Genomic DNA, 18438 nt, shown 5'->3' with positions numbered 1-18438 from the left:
TACAGAGGAGGAGCCGCCGCCAGACGATGCTCCGCCCGCACAGAGCTCTACAGAGGAGGAGCCGCCGCCAGACGATGCTCCGCCCGCACAGAGCTCTACAGAGGAGGAGCCGCCGCCAGACGATGCTCCGCCCGCACAGAGCTCTACAGAGGAGGAGCCGCCGCCAGACGATGCTCCGCCCGCACAGAGCTCTACAGAGGAGGAGCCGCCGCCAGACGATGCTCCGCCCGCACAGAGCTCTACAGAGGAGGAGCCGCCGCCAGACGATGCTCCGCCCGCACAGAGCTCTACAGAGGAGGAGCCGCCGCCAGACGATGCTCCGCCCGCACAGAGCTCTACAGAGGAGGAGCCGCCGCCAGACGATGCTCCGCCCGCACAGAGCTCTACAGAGGAGGAGCCGCCGCCAGACGATGCTCCGCCCGCACAGAGCTCTACAGAGGAGGAGCCGCCGCCAGACGATGCTCCGCCCGCACAGAGCTCTACAGAGGAGGAGCCGCCGCCAGACAATGCTCCGCCCGCACAGAGCTCTACAGAGGAGCCGCCGCCAGACGATGCTCCGCCCGCACAGAGCTCTACAGAGGAGGAGCCGCCGCCAGACGATGCTCCGCCTGCACAGAGCTCTACAGAGGAGGAGCCGCCGCCAGACGATGCTCCGCCTGCACAGAGCTCTACAGAGGAGGAGCCGCCGGCAGGCAAGAGCTCCCCACGCATAGAGCTCTACAGAGGAACCGCTGCCACCGCCAGGCGAGAGCTCCCCCAACACAGAGCTCTACCGAGGAGGAGGCACCGCCAGGCGAGCGCTTCCCCCATATAGAGGCCATAGAGCAGTCGTTGCCGCCAGGAGAGGGCTTCCTGCATAGAGCTCTGTAGAGCCGCTACTAGGGAGAGAGCTCACTGCATATTTCTTTATCCAGCTCCTATGTTAGTGACACAGTATGCAGCAATGGCCCTCCTAATGGTGGCTGTCCGGACTGCAGAAGATCGGGAAGTTCCCAAAATTAGGTCAGACAGTCTAGAAGAGTAGACAAGACTAAGATATAACAGCAGTATTCTGTCTGCTTAGAGACGATGCTATGCCCGGTCCAGGTTGTGAGCGCTACAGACTTCTACAACCATACCTGTAATGAAAGAACAGTGCCACTCCAATCCATAGGGCAGGTCTGGTATTACAGTCCAGTTCCATTCACTTGACCTAAGCTATAATACCAGGATACCCAAGGTCAGCAATGGACTATTTCTGACTAGAGAAGACTTTTTCTAATCCTCGACAACCCCCTGTACACATTTCTATCTAGAGACACACTTTTGGGGTCATACAACCTAGAAACGTTTTTTTTGTTTGCTTTTTCTATAGCGCCAGCTACTACGGCTCATCCGCTATTCACATTTGTGGGAGTTCTGGGATAAAAATGCAATATAGTGTTTGACACAAACCACAAAGAAACATACTACATAATGCCACAACAAGAGAGGAGATGGGCTTCAGGCATCAATCTAGTAGAAATGGGAGGAGGGGAGGTATCTATAATATACTGTATATTGCCATATAGGAGTTCTCTACTGGATGATCAACACCAGAGGTCAACTCGAGTGCCTGAGATTCCCTTCAAGCCTATTAATGCAGACCTCTGGGTGTAAGGATCCTGAAAAGGGAATTGGAGCAGGTAGCTTCACTTCTATTTAGCCCTGAAGACGACGCTTCTGTTACCTATGGTGGAGCATGCGGGCAGTGCCAGATATTGATTTGGTACAGCACCCCAGCAATAGGCCATGATTGGCTGTTACCCATGGTGGAGCATGCGGGCAGTGCCAGATATTGATTTGGTACAGCACCCCATCAATAGGCCATGATTGGCTGTTACCCATGGTGAAGCATGCGGGCAGTGCCAGATATTGATTTGGTACAGCACCCCAGCAATAGGCCATGATTGGCTGTTACCCATGGTGGAGCATGCGGGCAGTGCCACATATTGATTTGTTACAGCAGCCAATTAATAGGCCATGTGCAAAACCATCTCATGGGCATATTAGAAAGTTGCTCCTGGTCCTCCCAGTCAAGTCCGCATCCCACAAACCTTCTGTCCAGTGAAGTCCTAGTGTTTATTGCCCAATAAGGGGCATTAAAGGTAAACTGGCCCCAAGTTCTCATGTAGTCCTCAAGTGGGTGTTGTTGATTTTTTTTGTTACTTGCAAATGTTGTCTTTAGGTAACTGGTACAAAAAAAGTGCAATTGTTAATTTCCAGTGTGGATCTGTGAACGTCTTAATGCTGCAGTCATGATCTTCAAAGATGGTTCCCACTCGAAGGACAGATGGAGCAAAGTAAAACCGACCCCTGAAGGACAATTCTCACATTGCAGAGTCTCCAGTTCACGGTCAGTTTTCCTGCTGAGGTCACATGACTATCTGCCTTTAAACAGGTCTTTCCTTCTTCGGACTTCTTCTAAGACCCGCGAACGGAAATGACTCCACTCCTCCTCTGCCCCTCGCTGGAGGTCGAGGGCCAAATGCAAGTCTCTACAGTGAGTGCGCAGGAAGGGGTTGTACTCCTTCTCTTCTCCCAGCGTGGATGGACACTGGAGGAAAAAAAAAAGGCAACCATTAAGTGTCCGTTCATTGGGCTTTATATGGCCGAGCTAATTAATGTCATCAGGTTAAATCAACATATAAAGAAAAAAAAAAAAAATCTACTCTTAAAGGGGTTGTCTCACGCCGAAACGGGTTTTTTTTAAATTCAATAGGCCCCCCCGTTCGGCGGGAGACAAACACAAGGGATGGGTTAGAAAAAAAAAAATGTTTAGTACTTACCCGAATCCCCGCTCTGCGGCGACTTCTTACTTACCTTACCAAGATGGCCGCCGGGATCTTCACCCACGATGCACCGCGGGTCTTCTCCCATGGTGCACCGTGGCCTCTGTGTGGTCCATTGCCGATTCCAGCCTCTTGATTGGCTGGAATCGGCACACGTGACGGGGCGGAGCTACGAGGACCAGCTCTCCGGCACGAGCGGCCCCATTCACCAGGGAGAAGACGGCGAATTTAGACGGATCCATGGCGACGGGGACGCCAGCAACGGAGCAGGTAAGTGAATAACTTCTGTATGGCTCATAATTAATGCACGATGTACATTACAAAGTGCATTAATATGGCCATACAGAAGTGTATACCCCCACTTGATTTCATGAGACAACCCCTTTAAGTTACATCAAGATACTCTAGTCACATCCAGAGCTGCGTTCACAGACATGCCAGCCAGCTTCTTAAGCTTTTACCACAAAATCATCCCTGCTGGTTCAGGGTCTGCCATGTAATGTAAACATAAAGACTACAAAAAGTAAGCCTTGTGCAGCCTTTAATACCTTAGGAAAGGGGATTTTGCATCTTAATGACCAGGGAATTTTTTTTTACCCTTTTTTCAGTGTTGTGCTCCAAGAACCAAAACATTTCTGTTTTTTTCCAGCAGGGCTTGTTCTGTTTTTTGCGGGGCGAGTTGTATTTTTTCATGCCATCATCCTGAGGTTCATACAATGTAATGTTTGACTTTTGTTTTTCTATGGCGATCACCGTACGGGATAAATGACATGTGACCTTTATTCTGCGGTCACTACAATTACTGAGATACCACAGTTATAGGTTTTATTTTTCGGCTGGTATTGAGCGGTTTTTTTTATTGGCGGATGAATGAAAAATGGCGATCCTGGCACTTTGTCCAACTTTTATAGTACTGGATATTACAAATGCCGCAGTAGCCAGGAGGTTCACTTTATTTTTTTCCATTAAATAAAAAAAGGCACTTTGTGGGCAAAAATGTGTTTTAACTTTTTTTCATAAAACAAAACAAAAAACTTTGTACACTTTTTTTCTCCCTCAAGGGTACTTGAAGATGCAATTGTTTAGTTGTTGGTTAACTACACTGCACTACTTATGAAATGCAGTGTAGCATACTCTTGCCAGCTCTATCAGACCCCGCTGAAGACTGGAGGTCAAGTCTAATAAGCTACCATGCATGACAGACCTGGAGGCCTTGATCAGGCCTCTGGCAACCATAGGAACCCATTGGCAAGTTGAGATCAGATTGCGAAGTGCTGATGGGCGACAGAGGAAGTTTCCTCCCCCTGTCAACCATTCACATGCTAGGATCATGGCATGTAAAGGGTTACCAGCATCAGAGGTTTCTCTGCTCTGGGCCCCAAAATCAGTGTTTCCACCACACACCGTATGCAAATTAGGAGCAGACTGATCGGTTGGCGTTTCATTCCTCGGGGGTGGGCCAGGCTCTTCCTCTCCTGCTGCCCATTGCCAACTGACTGATGGCTCCAGCTGCCTTGAGCTGGAGACACCATACATTTGTAACACAGTGCGCATGGCACCTCCGGGGTAGACACGGTGGCATCAGTGTGACCAATGCCTATGGCAGGGCACAATGCAAAAAGAAAAAAAAAAAAAGGGATTTCGGGGCCATGGAGGTGCCGAGAATTAAGAGATTTGGTTAGGCTTGTCATTATTCCCCCATCCATGGTTAGGATTGGTAGATGGGGAAAATGCGGGCGACAGAATTTCTCTAAGTGTAGTTTGGAAGGCGGCAGAACTCTGATTGCTGCTCTGGATGAGACTGGAGTGTAATAAGATAAACAAAGCTGCTTAGCGTTAGAAAGGTGAAGCTAAACATTAGGGGGCGCCACAGGATCTATCTATGAGGATCCATGGACAACCCCCTGATCTAAAGCTATAGTCCTATATGGGTCTGTATACACATCAGTCCACCTTATGAGGTTTAATACTGGACATACAATATGGGGAACACTCCCCCCAATATAATCCCCCCCCTCTCCCCCCCAGTTTTCCCGGACGCCTCTTTTACCCACTGTGCATTTCTTGTCTTGTCTCTGCTGGAAGACCCACTGATACTTCTTGTCCCGCACGCCATTATCGGGCTCCACCACGGCGGCAAACATGAGGTTGTCTGCTGCGTACTCGTGGCCTGCAAGAGGAGGGAACATTGTGTTCTATATCTGAACTCATTGATTTTTACTAGATGATTGTTCTTTTAGTTTTGCCATGTTTGGTTTTACATCGTTATTGATAAATGTAGGGCTTTAATAGTCCAGTCAGTGAATACGACATACGGAGAAGGAGCGGTGCGGATGGGGAGTAAACACACCTGCCGAAGTCACCGCCATCAGGTCTGTAGTTCTGCACAGCAGAGATCTGCCCTCAAATGGGGCAAAACCCTTCCCCTCCCCTCTATTGCCCCCATGCTGGAATAAGGCAAACAAACGGCCTTTACAGTGGGCGGCCGCCCCTCAGGATAGCGGCTTACGGTGGAAGCAGAACAGATTGCTCCGCACAGGGCAGAAGTCTGCAGACGTCTACAACAGGTATTCGCACATGTTTTGGCGGAGCCGCACGCATTTAGTCCTTCTCAGATGCATGTGCGGAAAACATCAGCGCAATATAGACTACGATGCAGATTCCTATAGAGTAATGGGATCCAGAACGGGCAGAGACGGTTCGCGGGTACCAGGCGAAGATCTGCCCCAAACCTCCATTGTGCGAACAAGAGCGCATTCATACGTGACGGACTTGCTGTAGACTGTACTGATGGCGCAAACAGATCGAAGACTTCACTCTTCAGGGGTCAGCTGCGGATTTGCATCAAAATCCACACTTAGGCCACCTACACAAGGGAGAGTGCAAACGGTCATGGACAGATGATAGGCAGGACCCCCTCTGAGCAGCTCATGTCAGGCCTACCAGTGCAGGCAGAGCTGACAGCTCCATCCATAGTGCAGTGGCCGGGGTTAGTAGTGCAGGCACAGCTCCCATTGAATTCAAAGCAATCGGCATGAGGCTGCTGGGCAGGAGCACAAGACGACAAGTCCACATTCCAGATGTGACCGGTATAAAACCCCTGCAGCGAGCCGCACGCCTGGACAATAATTGATGACTATAGGCTCATTAGAGGAGCCGTCCGCAGTCTGGGGCTGCAGACAGGCAGATCTAGAGATATTTTCTATGAAAAGCTGCCTGAACAAGTAAAAAGATCGTCGCAAAAATGCTTTAAATCGCCTTTACTTGGAATTGAAAAATGACGATTACACTAAAAAAAAAACCACCAAAAAAAAAAAAACCATGAAGTGTAATTTTCCGGTTGATGACCTGTCATTCTTTGTCCACTAGGTGTCGCTACAGCACAATTTTTATTTCCCCTTTTTCTTTTTTTTTTTTTTACATCCAGCTTACGCCTTGGGAATATTCATGGAGGATTTTTTCATAAGGTGAATTTTTTTTCGCGCTGACAAGTACATCTAAACCTGCGATGAACCTACCGGGCCAGAGCAACGTGTTGTCACTTAGAGAGGCCACCTTGTCAAGCGATGCCAGCATGGTGTCCGCCGAGCCCTCGAACATTCTCCCTGCAAAGACAAAAACAGACAGGCGGCTGTGAGGTCAGCTGAACACAAAACCGCGCTTATCCCGGCGGCCCGCATTATACCCAAGAGCAACATTTAGTGTCTTTCAAAAGACAGTGAAGAATACAGCGGCATTAGGGGGGGGGGGGGGTTGTACCCCCAAAGATGTCTGACTGATGGACCCTGGCAATCCCGACAACTGCACTGCTGAACGCTCCAGCACACGTGTGACATGCGTGACCACCGATCCATGCACTGCGATGGCACAGGTGGAGAGTAAGTATGGAGCGATAGTCACTAGTCGCATGGGTAATTCAGGGGCGCAGTTCTCTAGAACGTGGGGGTCCCAGCAGTCAGACATGTATCCCCTCCTCTGTGGAACGAGGACCCAATTCTTTACTGGTAAAAACCCCTTTAATATGCAGATGTTATCCAGGACGGCCGACAACCAGCAGGCTGACGTCAGTCATCACAGAGTGGCCACCCAGTTTTCCTGATGACAAAATAATAAGAACTCAACAGGATTTTAGGAGGACGGGATGCTTAATTTTGGGATGGAATTGCTCTAATCTGCAGGCCCTGGACCCGGGGACTAAAGAGGGGACACCAGAGGTGCTACACAACAGCAGCCATGAGACCCAGGGACTAAAGAGGGGACACCAGAGGTGCTACAGAACAGCAGCCATGGGGCTACGGTACTAAAGAGGGGACACCAGAGGCGCTACACAACAGCAGCCATGAGACCCGGGGACTAAAGAGGGGACACCAGAGGTGCTACAGAACAGCAGCCATGGGGCTTCGGTACTAAAGAGGGGACACCAGAGGCGCTACACAACAGCAGCCATGAGACCCGGGAACTAAAGAGGGGACACCAGAGGCACTAAATGGCAGGCATAGGAGTTTTCCTTTCCCCTCCCCAATGGAGGCTGGCAGCTTACTTTAGTTGTCACACAGCTTCCCAAACTCCTCAATCAGTCCAGCCATGTGGTGCGATATCACCTTCCACTGTACAATTACTTATAGGCCACGTTTGCTGGGGCATAAATAACCATTTTATTCCGGGGCCAATATAGCATCTCCGTGCTCACCCCATTTTTTGTGTGCAGCCCCCAGTACACAAATAGATGCAGGCAGCAAAAGGAAAAGCCGGAGAAGAGGTCACATGGGCAAATCCCATGACCTCCCCCCCATAAATAAAAATAAAGATGGCAGCAGTCACATGACTTAGCACAGCGACCGATTACCCGGCTGTTCCCTTGTCTCTGTCCAAGTCGGCGAAGGTTCTTCTGCACCAGACGAGTTCAGATAGAGGCACGAAAAGAATCCGCGGCTGCGTAGAACTGGACGGCGCCGACAGGACAGCCGGACAAGCAGTCACATGATTTAGCTGCCATCTTTTTTCTCACTGGACAGGGGGAGCACATGTGATTCAGCCGTGTGACTGCCTGCACAGAACCGGAGGCGGTCGAGAAAGCAGATACAAAAGTCTTCTTACTGCCGGCGTCCATGCGGAACTTTTGGCGATTGCGCAGATACTGGCAGCAAAAGACCCTGCGCAAAACGGGCCGAGAGGACAGCCAGGCTAGCAGTCATAGGGCTAAATCACATGGCCACCGCGCCGCCTACAGTGGGCAGTAGGGGGGGGGGGGGGGGGGGGGGGCGAGAAATAAAAAATGCCCCGGCAGATATTACGGCGTCGTGAATGGCGATTACATTTAGTAACATAGAAGCAGAGAATTTACTATAATCATAAATCTAACGATGAGCAGGAAAGCGGGGGGAAATGCAGAGCCGTAGTGGCCGCCATATTGGCCATCAGCCATTTTCCCAGAAATAGGTAAAACTGAACACAGATTCACATCTTTCGGACTCAAAGTTCGCCATTTCCTGGGGTTTTCAGTCCTTGGAGGGACGCGTTTTTCCCCTTTAATATCAAGAAGGCAGACGTCTGACAATAGCTGGGTCAGCGCACAGCAGGACGGCGCGGCCGTCTCCATGGCAACGGTGGGAGATGCCGGATTTGTCATGGTTTTGTTCTCGTATCCTATGGTTGGGGCTTTATTGAATCTCCCCCTGGGGGTCTTCAGGCTGACGAGTCGATTGTGACGGGCTAATTAGGACTCCGCATTCCTTCACTGAATCCGCTAACGATCCGAGGGCGCAGGTGTGGGAGGGAGAACAGTCAGACGCTTCCATGCATCATGGCTGCCGCGCCGCTGTCTGGAAGCGACACGATACAAGGGGAATTAGCGGCTTAGATACACGCCGAAGAAAAGAGGATTCACTAAAACTCCCAGTTCTTGAGTCATCAAGACTTGTAACAATTCTATGAATTGGTTTCCTAGTGATATCCGTTTCGGGGAACGCTGCGCGACTGCCAACACGGCCGCAGATACAGCGTTAAAGAAGCCGTCCCCCTACATGGGTCATCATATGAGGCCATGAACCCGCGGCCTCCAGGTTTCATCATTACTCAAAATATATTTGCTGTTCAGAAATGTGGAAAAGCGAGATAGAAACCGCGGCGGGTCACACGCAAATCTCTCATCCGAGCGAGATACGCAGCTTTCTTAGATAGTGGCTTCTCTCACACAAGCGTATAGTCAGTCAATGTGTAGGATGTGCGCAGTTTTTGGTACAGCGTATCACGCACGCAATCTCCCATAGACTTTAACCGTGTCTCTCACACACACAGTGTGTTTAACAGTTATGAGAGGGGAGGAGGGGGATGCAGCTGCAGCTTCTTACATCCCACCAGGAAGAGCCCGCCTGCTCAGCATGCAGCAGAAACTATGCAGGACCTCGAACCTCCCTGCTGGTTCAGTGTCTGTAAAAAACACATTCTGTTTACACCTTCGCCCCACAAAATACGGCATGCAAAACACCAGACTATGAGGGGTAATCAGAAAGGGTTGCATGGTGAAAAAAGTAACCAAAAAAAAAAAAAAACCAACATTTTCTGCAAGGCTTGCTTGCGCTATGATTTTAAAACTTTTTGCCACTTTCCCAAAAAGGGGTGTGGCCTGCCAGAAGGGGGTGTGGCCATCCGACTCAAACAGTCATGTATAATTTACACCAGAAAATTACGCAAATTATACTAGAAATGTACGGCAGATCTGGCGCAGCCCTTAGGAGTGCATGGAGGACCCATGATGTGCCCGATATTTAAGGCGTGCGCATCTTTACATATTAGGCACATTGTGCGCCGGGGAAAGGGTTAAATCCAGTGTTTGAAATGCCGTCATAAAGAGAAACTGCACTTTTAACCTGCCATAGAGTCAACAGTTTTGATCAGTGGGGGCGAGTGCTGCAGCCCTTTAATTCAAGTCTCAGCAGCGGGACCCCACTGATCAAAACTTTTGACGCGTTAGAAGTTATTAAAGAGGGGCTGCACTTTTAATTACGGTTTCCCTTACATCTGCCAGAATTCAAGGCAGCAGAGGATTATAGGACCTCAATGAGCTTTCAGGGCTGTCAGCAGATGAACACTGCAAGGAGTTGTCCAGGATTTAAAAAAAAAAAAAAAATAATAATAATATGGCAGCTTCCTTCCAAAAACAGCGCCATACCTGTCCACAGGCTGTGACCGGTACTGCAGTTTAGGTCCATTCACTTTAATAAAAAGACCACAATACCGGACATGACCCGTGGACAGGGGCGGCGCTTTTTTTTTGTAAGGAAGTAGCCATGTTTTTCTAATACTGGAGTCCTCTGCACGAAGGAAGTTTACGCATTTTGCGACGCTCCACGCTCCGATATTTGTAAAGATTCCTGCAGACTTTTCAGCTTTCAGGCGCTAGATGCTTTCTTGTTGGATCCCGGGTACAAATCACAGAGCAATCACCTGCTGCGCCCAGTAATCAGATTAAACGACTTGGCTGCTGGCACGGGCTGCGGCAGAGCTGGCGCCAGAAGAAAAGCGCTGGAGATCTTCCAACCATCCGTGCACAGGAAACCAGATCCGTATTATCAAAAGACTGACATGTACTAACCGCATCTAATGAGTGAAATCTGAACCCCTGACACTTCCTGCCGCCTCAGGTGCTGCAATCAGCGCGACGGGCTGCAGGGTGCGCAGAAAGAGGCAACGCAAGCGTCCACTTTGGCACCCGGCAAGATGAAACCAGATGTACCGAAGCTCATCAAGAGGCGCAAACACAGATGGCGAAATAATTCAGTCTCATGTTCCCCTCATTGCGTAGTTGAGCTGCTCTACTCCACCAAAGCTGCTGCAGAACCTCTTTGTGAGAACAAAGAGCATCAGCTCTATTCGTGAATCACACACATCCGTTATTTTCAAGAAGACTTCAGACTTACCACAGCCGGCGAGGAAGAGGAGGTCCCCGGAGAACAGGCAATCCGGACCATCTCCAGATTTTCCATCCAGCACATAAATCATGTGACCAACGGTGTGACCCGGCGTGAAGAACGCCTGAAACTGCAACCGGCCAACCGCCAGCTGCTCCCTGTCGGACAGCGGGCTGGGAGAAAAGAGGGGAAAAAAGTCACGGCGTGAACAAAAATACAGTCTGGCAGCACAAAATTTGCTACAGGACAAAGAAAACTTAATTTTTACAGGTTCACTTATTTATTGCTGCATTTTGGCACAGAAGGCCGAGTGGAGGTCGTTATTCATAGCTAGAAACCAATCAGAGTTGAGGAAATATAAAAACTGCACTGTGATTGGCTACTATAAGCAACAATTTGACCAATCAGATAACCAATATGGCCACCATGACACCTCCGCCTAGTTATACGGTGAGGAGTCTCCTACTCCTGTGCCCACAAGTCATTCACACCGGGTTCCCTCCATCCAGACGCACTTGGCCCTCTTTTTGGTCCCACTCAATGTCGCCTCGTCATACCGCCCCCACTTCTAATGGTTTCTCAAACCACCCGCCTCTTTATTGTGCGCAGACTTCTCCCTCTTATGCGCTGCATGCTCGGTCTAGTAGCCCACCCTGCTCAGGTAAAGGGCCGGCGCACCCTTCGCTCTCTTACCAATTGCAACCCATTGCGGAGCGGTTACTGCCTCCTCCATCAGTACGGCCCCAACAGCGGGCAAGATCTGTCTCTAAACTTCTGCCATAATCCCCAGCACAAGAATGGCGCAACTCAGCGGCCCCTTACAACAAAACGGAAGGAACGAGGGAAATACTATGGGTCAAAGCGCTGCAGCTCATAGTAACTCATGAGACCCCGCAGTCCTAGAACGCAAATCCCTAATGACTGGGAACCCCTCCCCCTTTCCGCAAAGTGACCCGCTATTTAAAAGGGGTATTCTCATTTTAAAGGAATTGTCCACTTAAAGGGGTTGTCCCATCAGGTGACAGCTGATCACTAGGATGTTCCAGCACTTGATTGGTGGCGGTCGGACTTCTGGGGCGTTCACTGATCTTGCGGGTGGCGGAACGCTGTATGCCATACACTGTTTATCCCTGCGCCGCACGCCAACTGCAGCAGGGCTCTATCTAAGTGAAGGGTACCAACTGCAGCTCCTCCGGGAGGGCGAGTACTGCGGCGCTGGAAAACCACAGAAGCGGATACAGCAGTAAATCAGCGCCCTTCATCTCAGGATCAGCGAGGGTCCCAGAGCTCGGACCTCCACCAAAATGATGGCCTATCCTAGCAGTAGGCCATTATTTTATAAGATGGAAATACCCCTTTAATTGCCTGGATTGATAAGGGTCCCTTTAAAAAAAAAAAAAAAAAAAAAATTTTTAAAGCTGCAGCTCCTTTCCCATTTGTAGTAACCAGAAAACCCCGTACTGCGTCAGCTCTGGAATGTCATCGCAGGCGTTCCCGTACACCCGGCAGGACCGGTACAGCTTCTTCAGTGCTTTATTGCCTCCACTGTGATCCCTGAGGAGAGAGAGCAAAGGATTTAGAGGAGATAAGTGGGCGTATGCTTAACAGGACACTTAAAGGGGATGTCCAGGACTTCATCTCAGGATAGACCATCCAGAGCGGATTCGCCACTCAGGATCCCCGCTGATTGCCAGGCCACCTGTCAGTGATGGAGGCAGATCGCACTGTCAACATTGCAGCGGCCTGTGTTGGCAGTGCATTGAATTCAATAGGAGCTGTGCCTGCAGTACCAAACTGGACCACTGCGATACGGACAGTGCCGTCTGCTTCCAGTGTTCTCCACACTGACAGCAAGCCAGCTAACAGCTGATTGGTGGGGATCCCCTGCTGATCAATTACGGATGACCTATTCAGAGGACATGTCATCAATAGTAAAAGTCCTGAACAACCCCTTTAAGAGTTTGGCCACCTTACACGGATTATGTACAAGGCAGTGGATGTGCAGCATTTGGGCAATTTACTAATAGGTCATTCACAATTCTGCATTGTTCCCGTCTTTTATGAAGCCCCGGCCCCTCGTCATTGAATTAGACATCCTGTACAGTGAAGCGCAGAAGAGTGCCACCAATCCAACCTGCAAATAACCACCAATGGAGAGGCACTGGATGTGTTACAGCCCACCAGCGACTCCCACTACGTGCCTGCGTCAGTTTTGGTCTAGACAGCAGAGCGGGAGGTGCTGGTGGATGGGGTTCACCATTATAGGTCGCTGACTTCATGTCTGCTGGCCCTTTAAATCGTGGTGACTTTTCAATTGTGTTTTTAGGTAATCCCCTACGCTCCCGTGCGAAGCGTTACACCGACTGGAGACGGACGCTTGGATTTTCCCCGAGCTCATTGCATCAGTGGCGACACATGAAGTGAAACAGAACTTTCCAGTTTTAGAAATTATTGCGCCACAGAAAGCAATCACCACAAGCGATGATAATAAACCGCCAAACAAGCGCGACCGGTTATTGAGATCCCAGCGGTCCGTAGCAGATTGTGAATGAATGATTCATCATCCATCACTACATCATCCCGTCACGGATCCGAGGTCAGGAGGCGCAGAAGCCGTACATCACCGGGAGGTCTGCCGCGCCGATCCGTCTGTGGTTCACCACAGGGCTCAAGACTTCACTGCAAGAGGTTCATACTGAGGGGTAATGTAATGGGGCATAGAGGAGTAACGCTCCAGCGTGAGGGAGGGGTGAGTGGGTACGGCGCCAAGACACAGCAGCGGATTGTCATGTAATGAAAGGGGAAAGCAGCTTCGCCTCATTAGATTGTAACGTAGTAGTAAGAAGTAATAACAGTGCTGCCCATAAAAAAATGGGGCACAATGCCCCCGATAAACAGCACCAGCAGGGCGGCCCCCAAAATGAGATCAAGGGGTTCCTCCTACATTTCAATCAATCAACATAATAAAATGATGATGGACGGATGTAATTAGCACTGGGTGAAAAAAATCATGGGCCTCATTAACCAAACCTAATAGTGAAACTGCTGCCCAGAGCAACCAATCACTGCGCAGCTTTCGTTTTACCGCAGCGGTACAAGAAGCCGGGCTGCGAGCGGTTTTACTCTTAGATCGTTCTGATAAAAGACTTCTGTCTCATGAATTCTGTCCTACAATGGATGCCAGATGACAAATAGCGTAGACCAAGATACCGGATTGTAGCAACGCCGACTGTCACTTTCTTGGGGACAATTTACTAAGCCCAGTATTTCCAACGCCAGACGTAGTACAGCGTCCGCCGGGCACAGCGTGCGCAATACAGTGCTTGTATATAAGGGGGAGAAAACAATCGCCCCCAGAAGATGATGTTTGGCTGCAGATCCCGTCCTGCGGTTCCATCTCAGGTAGATCTGTAAATGATGGGAGTTGTGGTGATTAGATGGACGGTCTTGTCACCAGAGGCCCTAAAAGTGGTTCCCCTCTCGGCCTATAAGAGGCTCTCGGAGGCTCCTTGTGTGTAGTGACCTCTTCTTCCGCTTGTAGATCTTGTTGACCACTATACACCTCTACGACGCAGAGAAGAGATTTCACCTCGTTACCAGAGTCTGAGAGGGGCGCATTATTGGGATGCGAGAAGCTGGATGGTCGTATCCATGAATTATCACCTACCGGGCCGTTCTGACAAGACTGTTAGGAGGTGTTGGGAGCAGTGGATGGGGGCACAAAAGGTGACCGGGCTCAGGACCCCCCGCCCCCCACAGGCCACCAGTAGAGAGGAGCGTCTGACCAGACTGTTGGGACCAGTGGATGTGTGAGGGCACACAAGGTGACCGGGCTCAGGATGCCCCCTACAGACCACCAGTAGAGAGGAGCGTCTGACCAGACTGTTAGGAGGTGTTGGGACCAGTGGATGGGGGCACACAAGGTGACCGGGCTCAGGACGCCCCCTACAGACCACCAGTAGAGAGGAGCGTCTGACCAGACTGTTAGGAGGTGTTGGGACCAGTGGATGTGTGAGGGCACACAAGGTGACCGGGCTCAGGATGTCCCCTACAGACCACCAGTAGAGAGGAGCGTCTGACCAGACTGTTAGGGGGTGTAGGGACCAGTGGATGGGGGCACACAAGGTGACCGGGCTCAGGACGCCCCCTATAGACAACTAGTAGACAGGAGCATCTGGTTGTCCAACAAGCACCAGCAGCATCAACTGTTTCATTGTCCGCCATCCAGAGATAGGTGGCGCCATCGTTACACCCCTGTGTCTGTCGGAACCATTACCAGCCTCCTGGCTGAAGTACATTTGGTCTCACAGTCCCCATTACATGTACGGCCTCTGACACCCACCGTCGCCCCCATTACATGTACGGCCTCTGACACCCACCGTCGCCCCCATTACATGTACGGCCTCTGACACCCACCGTCGCCCCCATTACATGTACGGCCTCTGACACCCACCGTCGCCCCCATTACATGTACGGCCTCTGACACCCACCGTCGCCCCCATTACATGTACGGCCTCTGACACCCACCGTCGCCCCCATTACATGTACGGCCTCTGACACCCACCGTCGCCCCCATTACATGTACGGCCTCTGACACCCACCGTCGCCCCCATTACATGTACGGCCTCTGACACCCACCGTCGCCCCCATTACATGTACGGCCTCTGACACCCACCGTCGCCCCCATTACATGTACGGCCTCTGACACCCACCGTCGCCCCCATTACATGTACGGGCTCTGACACCCACCGTCGCCTCCATTACATGTACGGCCTCTGACACCCACCGTCGCCCCCATTACATGTACGGCCTCTGACACCCACCGTCGCCCCCATTACATGTACGGCCTCTGACACCCACCGTCGCCCCCATTACATGTACGGCCTCTGACACCCACCGGCACCTCCGTTTACAGTGATGTGGTGAACGATTGAACTGGACGCTATGGAGGGAAACCAGGTCGTTGTCCGTGACTAATCAGGTTTGGTTGCTGCTGATGGCCGTGTTCGTGTCTGGAGACCTCGGAGGGGGAGCGCCTCAATCCTGTCTAACATCTTCCAGCATGATGGGGTCCCCCACATCGGAGTTTGGCCACTCAGCGTTCCTTTACTAACACCTTTCCAGATCGCTACCCCGTTTACCAGTCCTTACTCAGGACCTTGTATTCGTGACAACAGTAAGCGATCTCCCAGATTTGCGACCCTCCATCCATGATGCGATTGTTACAGTAGGGGCTCATTCACACTGGTGGATGCAGTTTTGGTCTGTGAAGTACACCCGGTTTTCACGGCCTGTAGGCAGTTTGGTGCAGATGATTTTTTTCACATGAAAAACCTTTGAGCGCTTTTTACATTTCCTGCCTTTGCAGAGCAGAAAGTCGGAAAGTGAAAACTGATAAAACTTGGAAAGCCCACCGTGTGACACCAGCATCGCGCTTCCCTTTATTAAAGCCAACAGAAGAGATATACATACATGTAAAGCCCACCGCCCCCTCAAAGACCCCAACTTGAATCTCCTAGTCCTTGGGCCAAGGACAGATGCCGCTAAATCATTAGGACAGGGACTGCGTAAAATGGGGATTGAGTAAGAAGAGCCATAAAGACTGAACATTCCGAAGTGGTGAATGGACATATAGAAGTATCCCTCGGAGGAGCGAGATTCTCCATTCACCACTGTGAACGCCTGTATACCCGCCACGAGGTGCTGCCGCCTGCCAGACAATTGTTTGCTGCAAAGGGGAGGTGAGGCAACATTATACAGGACCCTACTGGGGGGGAATATAATGTCAGATCGAGTAACAGTACGAGCAAACACTAGATTTGAGTGAGCACGCTCGGTAAGGTCAGTTCTCGTCTGAGCGTGCTCGGGGGACAGCGAGGGGTGGCGGGTGAGTGTGAAAGATCTCTCTCCCCTCAGCTATCTCTCCCCCGCCGCGCCCCCCCCCCCCCCCCCCCCGAGCATGCTCGGACGAGAAGGCAGTTACTCGAGAAGAGTGATGCTCGCTCGAGTAACTGACCTTACTGAGCGTGCTCGCTCATCTCTAGCAAACACCTTTAGGGCTCATTCACACAAGCGTATTTGCGCAGCACATAATACTCCGTGTATGTTTTCTCGTGATGTTTGGTTGCATGAAAAAAAAAAAAAAGCGGCATGTCCCATTTGGGTGCGTATTACATACCAAAATACGTCATTGAAGTGAACTGGCCGCGCAAGTATGCGGTAAATACACTATTTGCACGGGAATCGACGGGCTCTTCTGCGTGTTTTTATGGAGATGTAACTATGGAGGGTATTTACGCACACGAAAACCCCCGCAGGAACAGACAAAAACCGCACGCAATTGCGATTTTTGGTTGCGTGAATACACAGGGCATTTACGCGACCGAAGGGCACATCTGCCCATGTTAATGAGCCCTTATCGTTAGAAGCGTTCACGCCTGCGAATATTCCCTCGAAGAAGCGGGCGGGACTTCCCAGCCGCCAAATAAATAAATCCTGCTGCGGCGAACAGAGATGTCAAAGTATCTCAAGTGGTGAAACGAAACGTCCCGCCGCAGCGGCGTCACGTGGCGCTCTCTGGGTAATCGGAATGGTGAACGATCCCTCGAGGCTTTTATGCCCTTACGTTGTGTTCGTGATGATGTACTTCCCATCAGCCAATAGCAGAGCACTTTGTGGGCGTGTGAAAAACCTGCTTTTGTTCTGCCGGCAGCCTATCGCAGAGCACTTCACGGTGCAGGAGACCATAACCCCTCCCCTCGCGTCCGCGAATGACTGAATGATGGCCGTTTAGACGGAAAGAAATTCAAACGCCAAACGATAATTTTTATGCCTGCAGAAAATAAGTGACGCTCGCCATATTTACACGGCGCCATTATAATTCGTTTTAATGATTTTTCTAACGCTAATCGTTGCGTGTAAAGGGGGTCCGGCTCTGATCACAGGGTCTCTGACTGCTGGGACCCCCAGCGTTCCCAAGTTCACCCAGTGTATTGCATGTTGGTGCGTAATCAACGCTTCTTCTACGGCTACGGGGAGATGGATGCGCTCAGCAATCTCCTTCCACACCATAGGAGTGAATGCAGCGGTGGTCACACAGGTAACACGGGATCGCTGGGGGTCCGGGACCCCAACCATCAGACATGTATCCCCGATCCTCTGGCCATGGACAGAAGAGGGATCACGAGAAAGTTACTGCAGACCATGCAGCTGCTGCGAGGAAGCAGAGCGCCCCCTGATGGCAGCCAATACACAATGGGGTCCGTTGTATATTGAAGGCTTTTATTAAAAAAAAAAAAAAGCTAAACCTGGAATTAAATTTCAATCACTGTAAAAACGTGAGCGGTTTCTGGCGACTTGGCAGGTTTCCAGCCAGGATACATACCAGTGTTTGTGCGTACACAAGATGGCTTCCAGAACCGCGCCTTCCCCGTCCAAGCAGTTCTGTAAAGAAAGACCAAAAACACAAAAAGTTGTTCAGGATTTTCTATTTTTGTACTCATGAATTTTACATGATTCGTCTAGTTTTGCGCAGCAGCTGCCGGGCCGTATTCCCGCTGACGCTCGTACAAACCATCTACCTCCTCAGCAAAACCTGAGCTCATCAAGACACAAAGAAGTTCTTGAAGACGTTGTGGCGAAGGAGAAGGTTAAACACCTTCCAGAGGAGTGGGGAGACAGTTCAGATCGTGGGGGGGATCTGGCTGCGGAGACCCCCC

The 18438-nt window shown here is 50.7% G+C and overlaps 1 protein-coding gene across 1 annotated transcript in view; it reads right to left on the bottom strand.

Annotated features, from left to right (window-relative positions):
* Positions 1–613: 613 nt before the first annotated feature.
* The window catches only part of PNKD (PNKD metallo-beta-lactamase domain containing), a 57992-nt gene continuing 40167 nt past the window's right edge, over positions 614–18438 (bottom strand). The window contains exons 4-9 of the mRNA XM_066575229.1: positions 18105–18163; positions 12182–12274; positions 10730–10893; positions 6329–6415; positions 4865–4980; positions 614–2575 (exon numbers count right to left, since the gene is read on the bottom strand). Of these exons, the coding sequence (XP_066431326.1) occupies positions 2402–2575; positions 4865–4980; positions 6329–6415; positions 10730–10893; positions 12182–12274; positions 18105–18163 (693 nt within the window). The 3' untranslated portion in view covers positions 614–2401. The remainder of the gene's footprint in view (positions 2576–4864; positions 4981–6328; positions 6416–10729; positions 10894–12181; positions 12275–18104; positions 18164–18438) is intronic.

Source organism: Eleutherodactylus coqui, chromosome 8, assembly GCF_035609145.1.
Source record: "Eleutherodactylus coqui strain aEleCoq1 chromosome 8, aEleCoq1.hap1, whole genome shotgun sequence".
Taxonomy (NCBI): domain Eukaryota; kingdom Metazoa; phylum Chordata; class Amphibia; order Anura; family Eleutherodactylidae; genus Eleutherodactylus; species Eleutherodactylus coqui.
The sequence above is the reverse complement of the archived record's forward strand: the minus strand, read 5'-3'. Positions and strand labels throughout refer to the sequence as shown.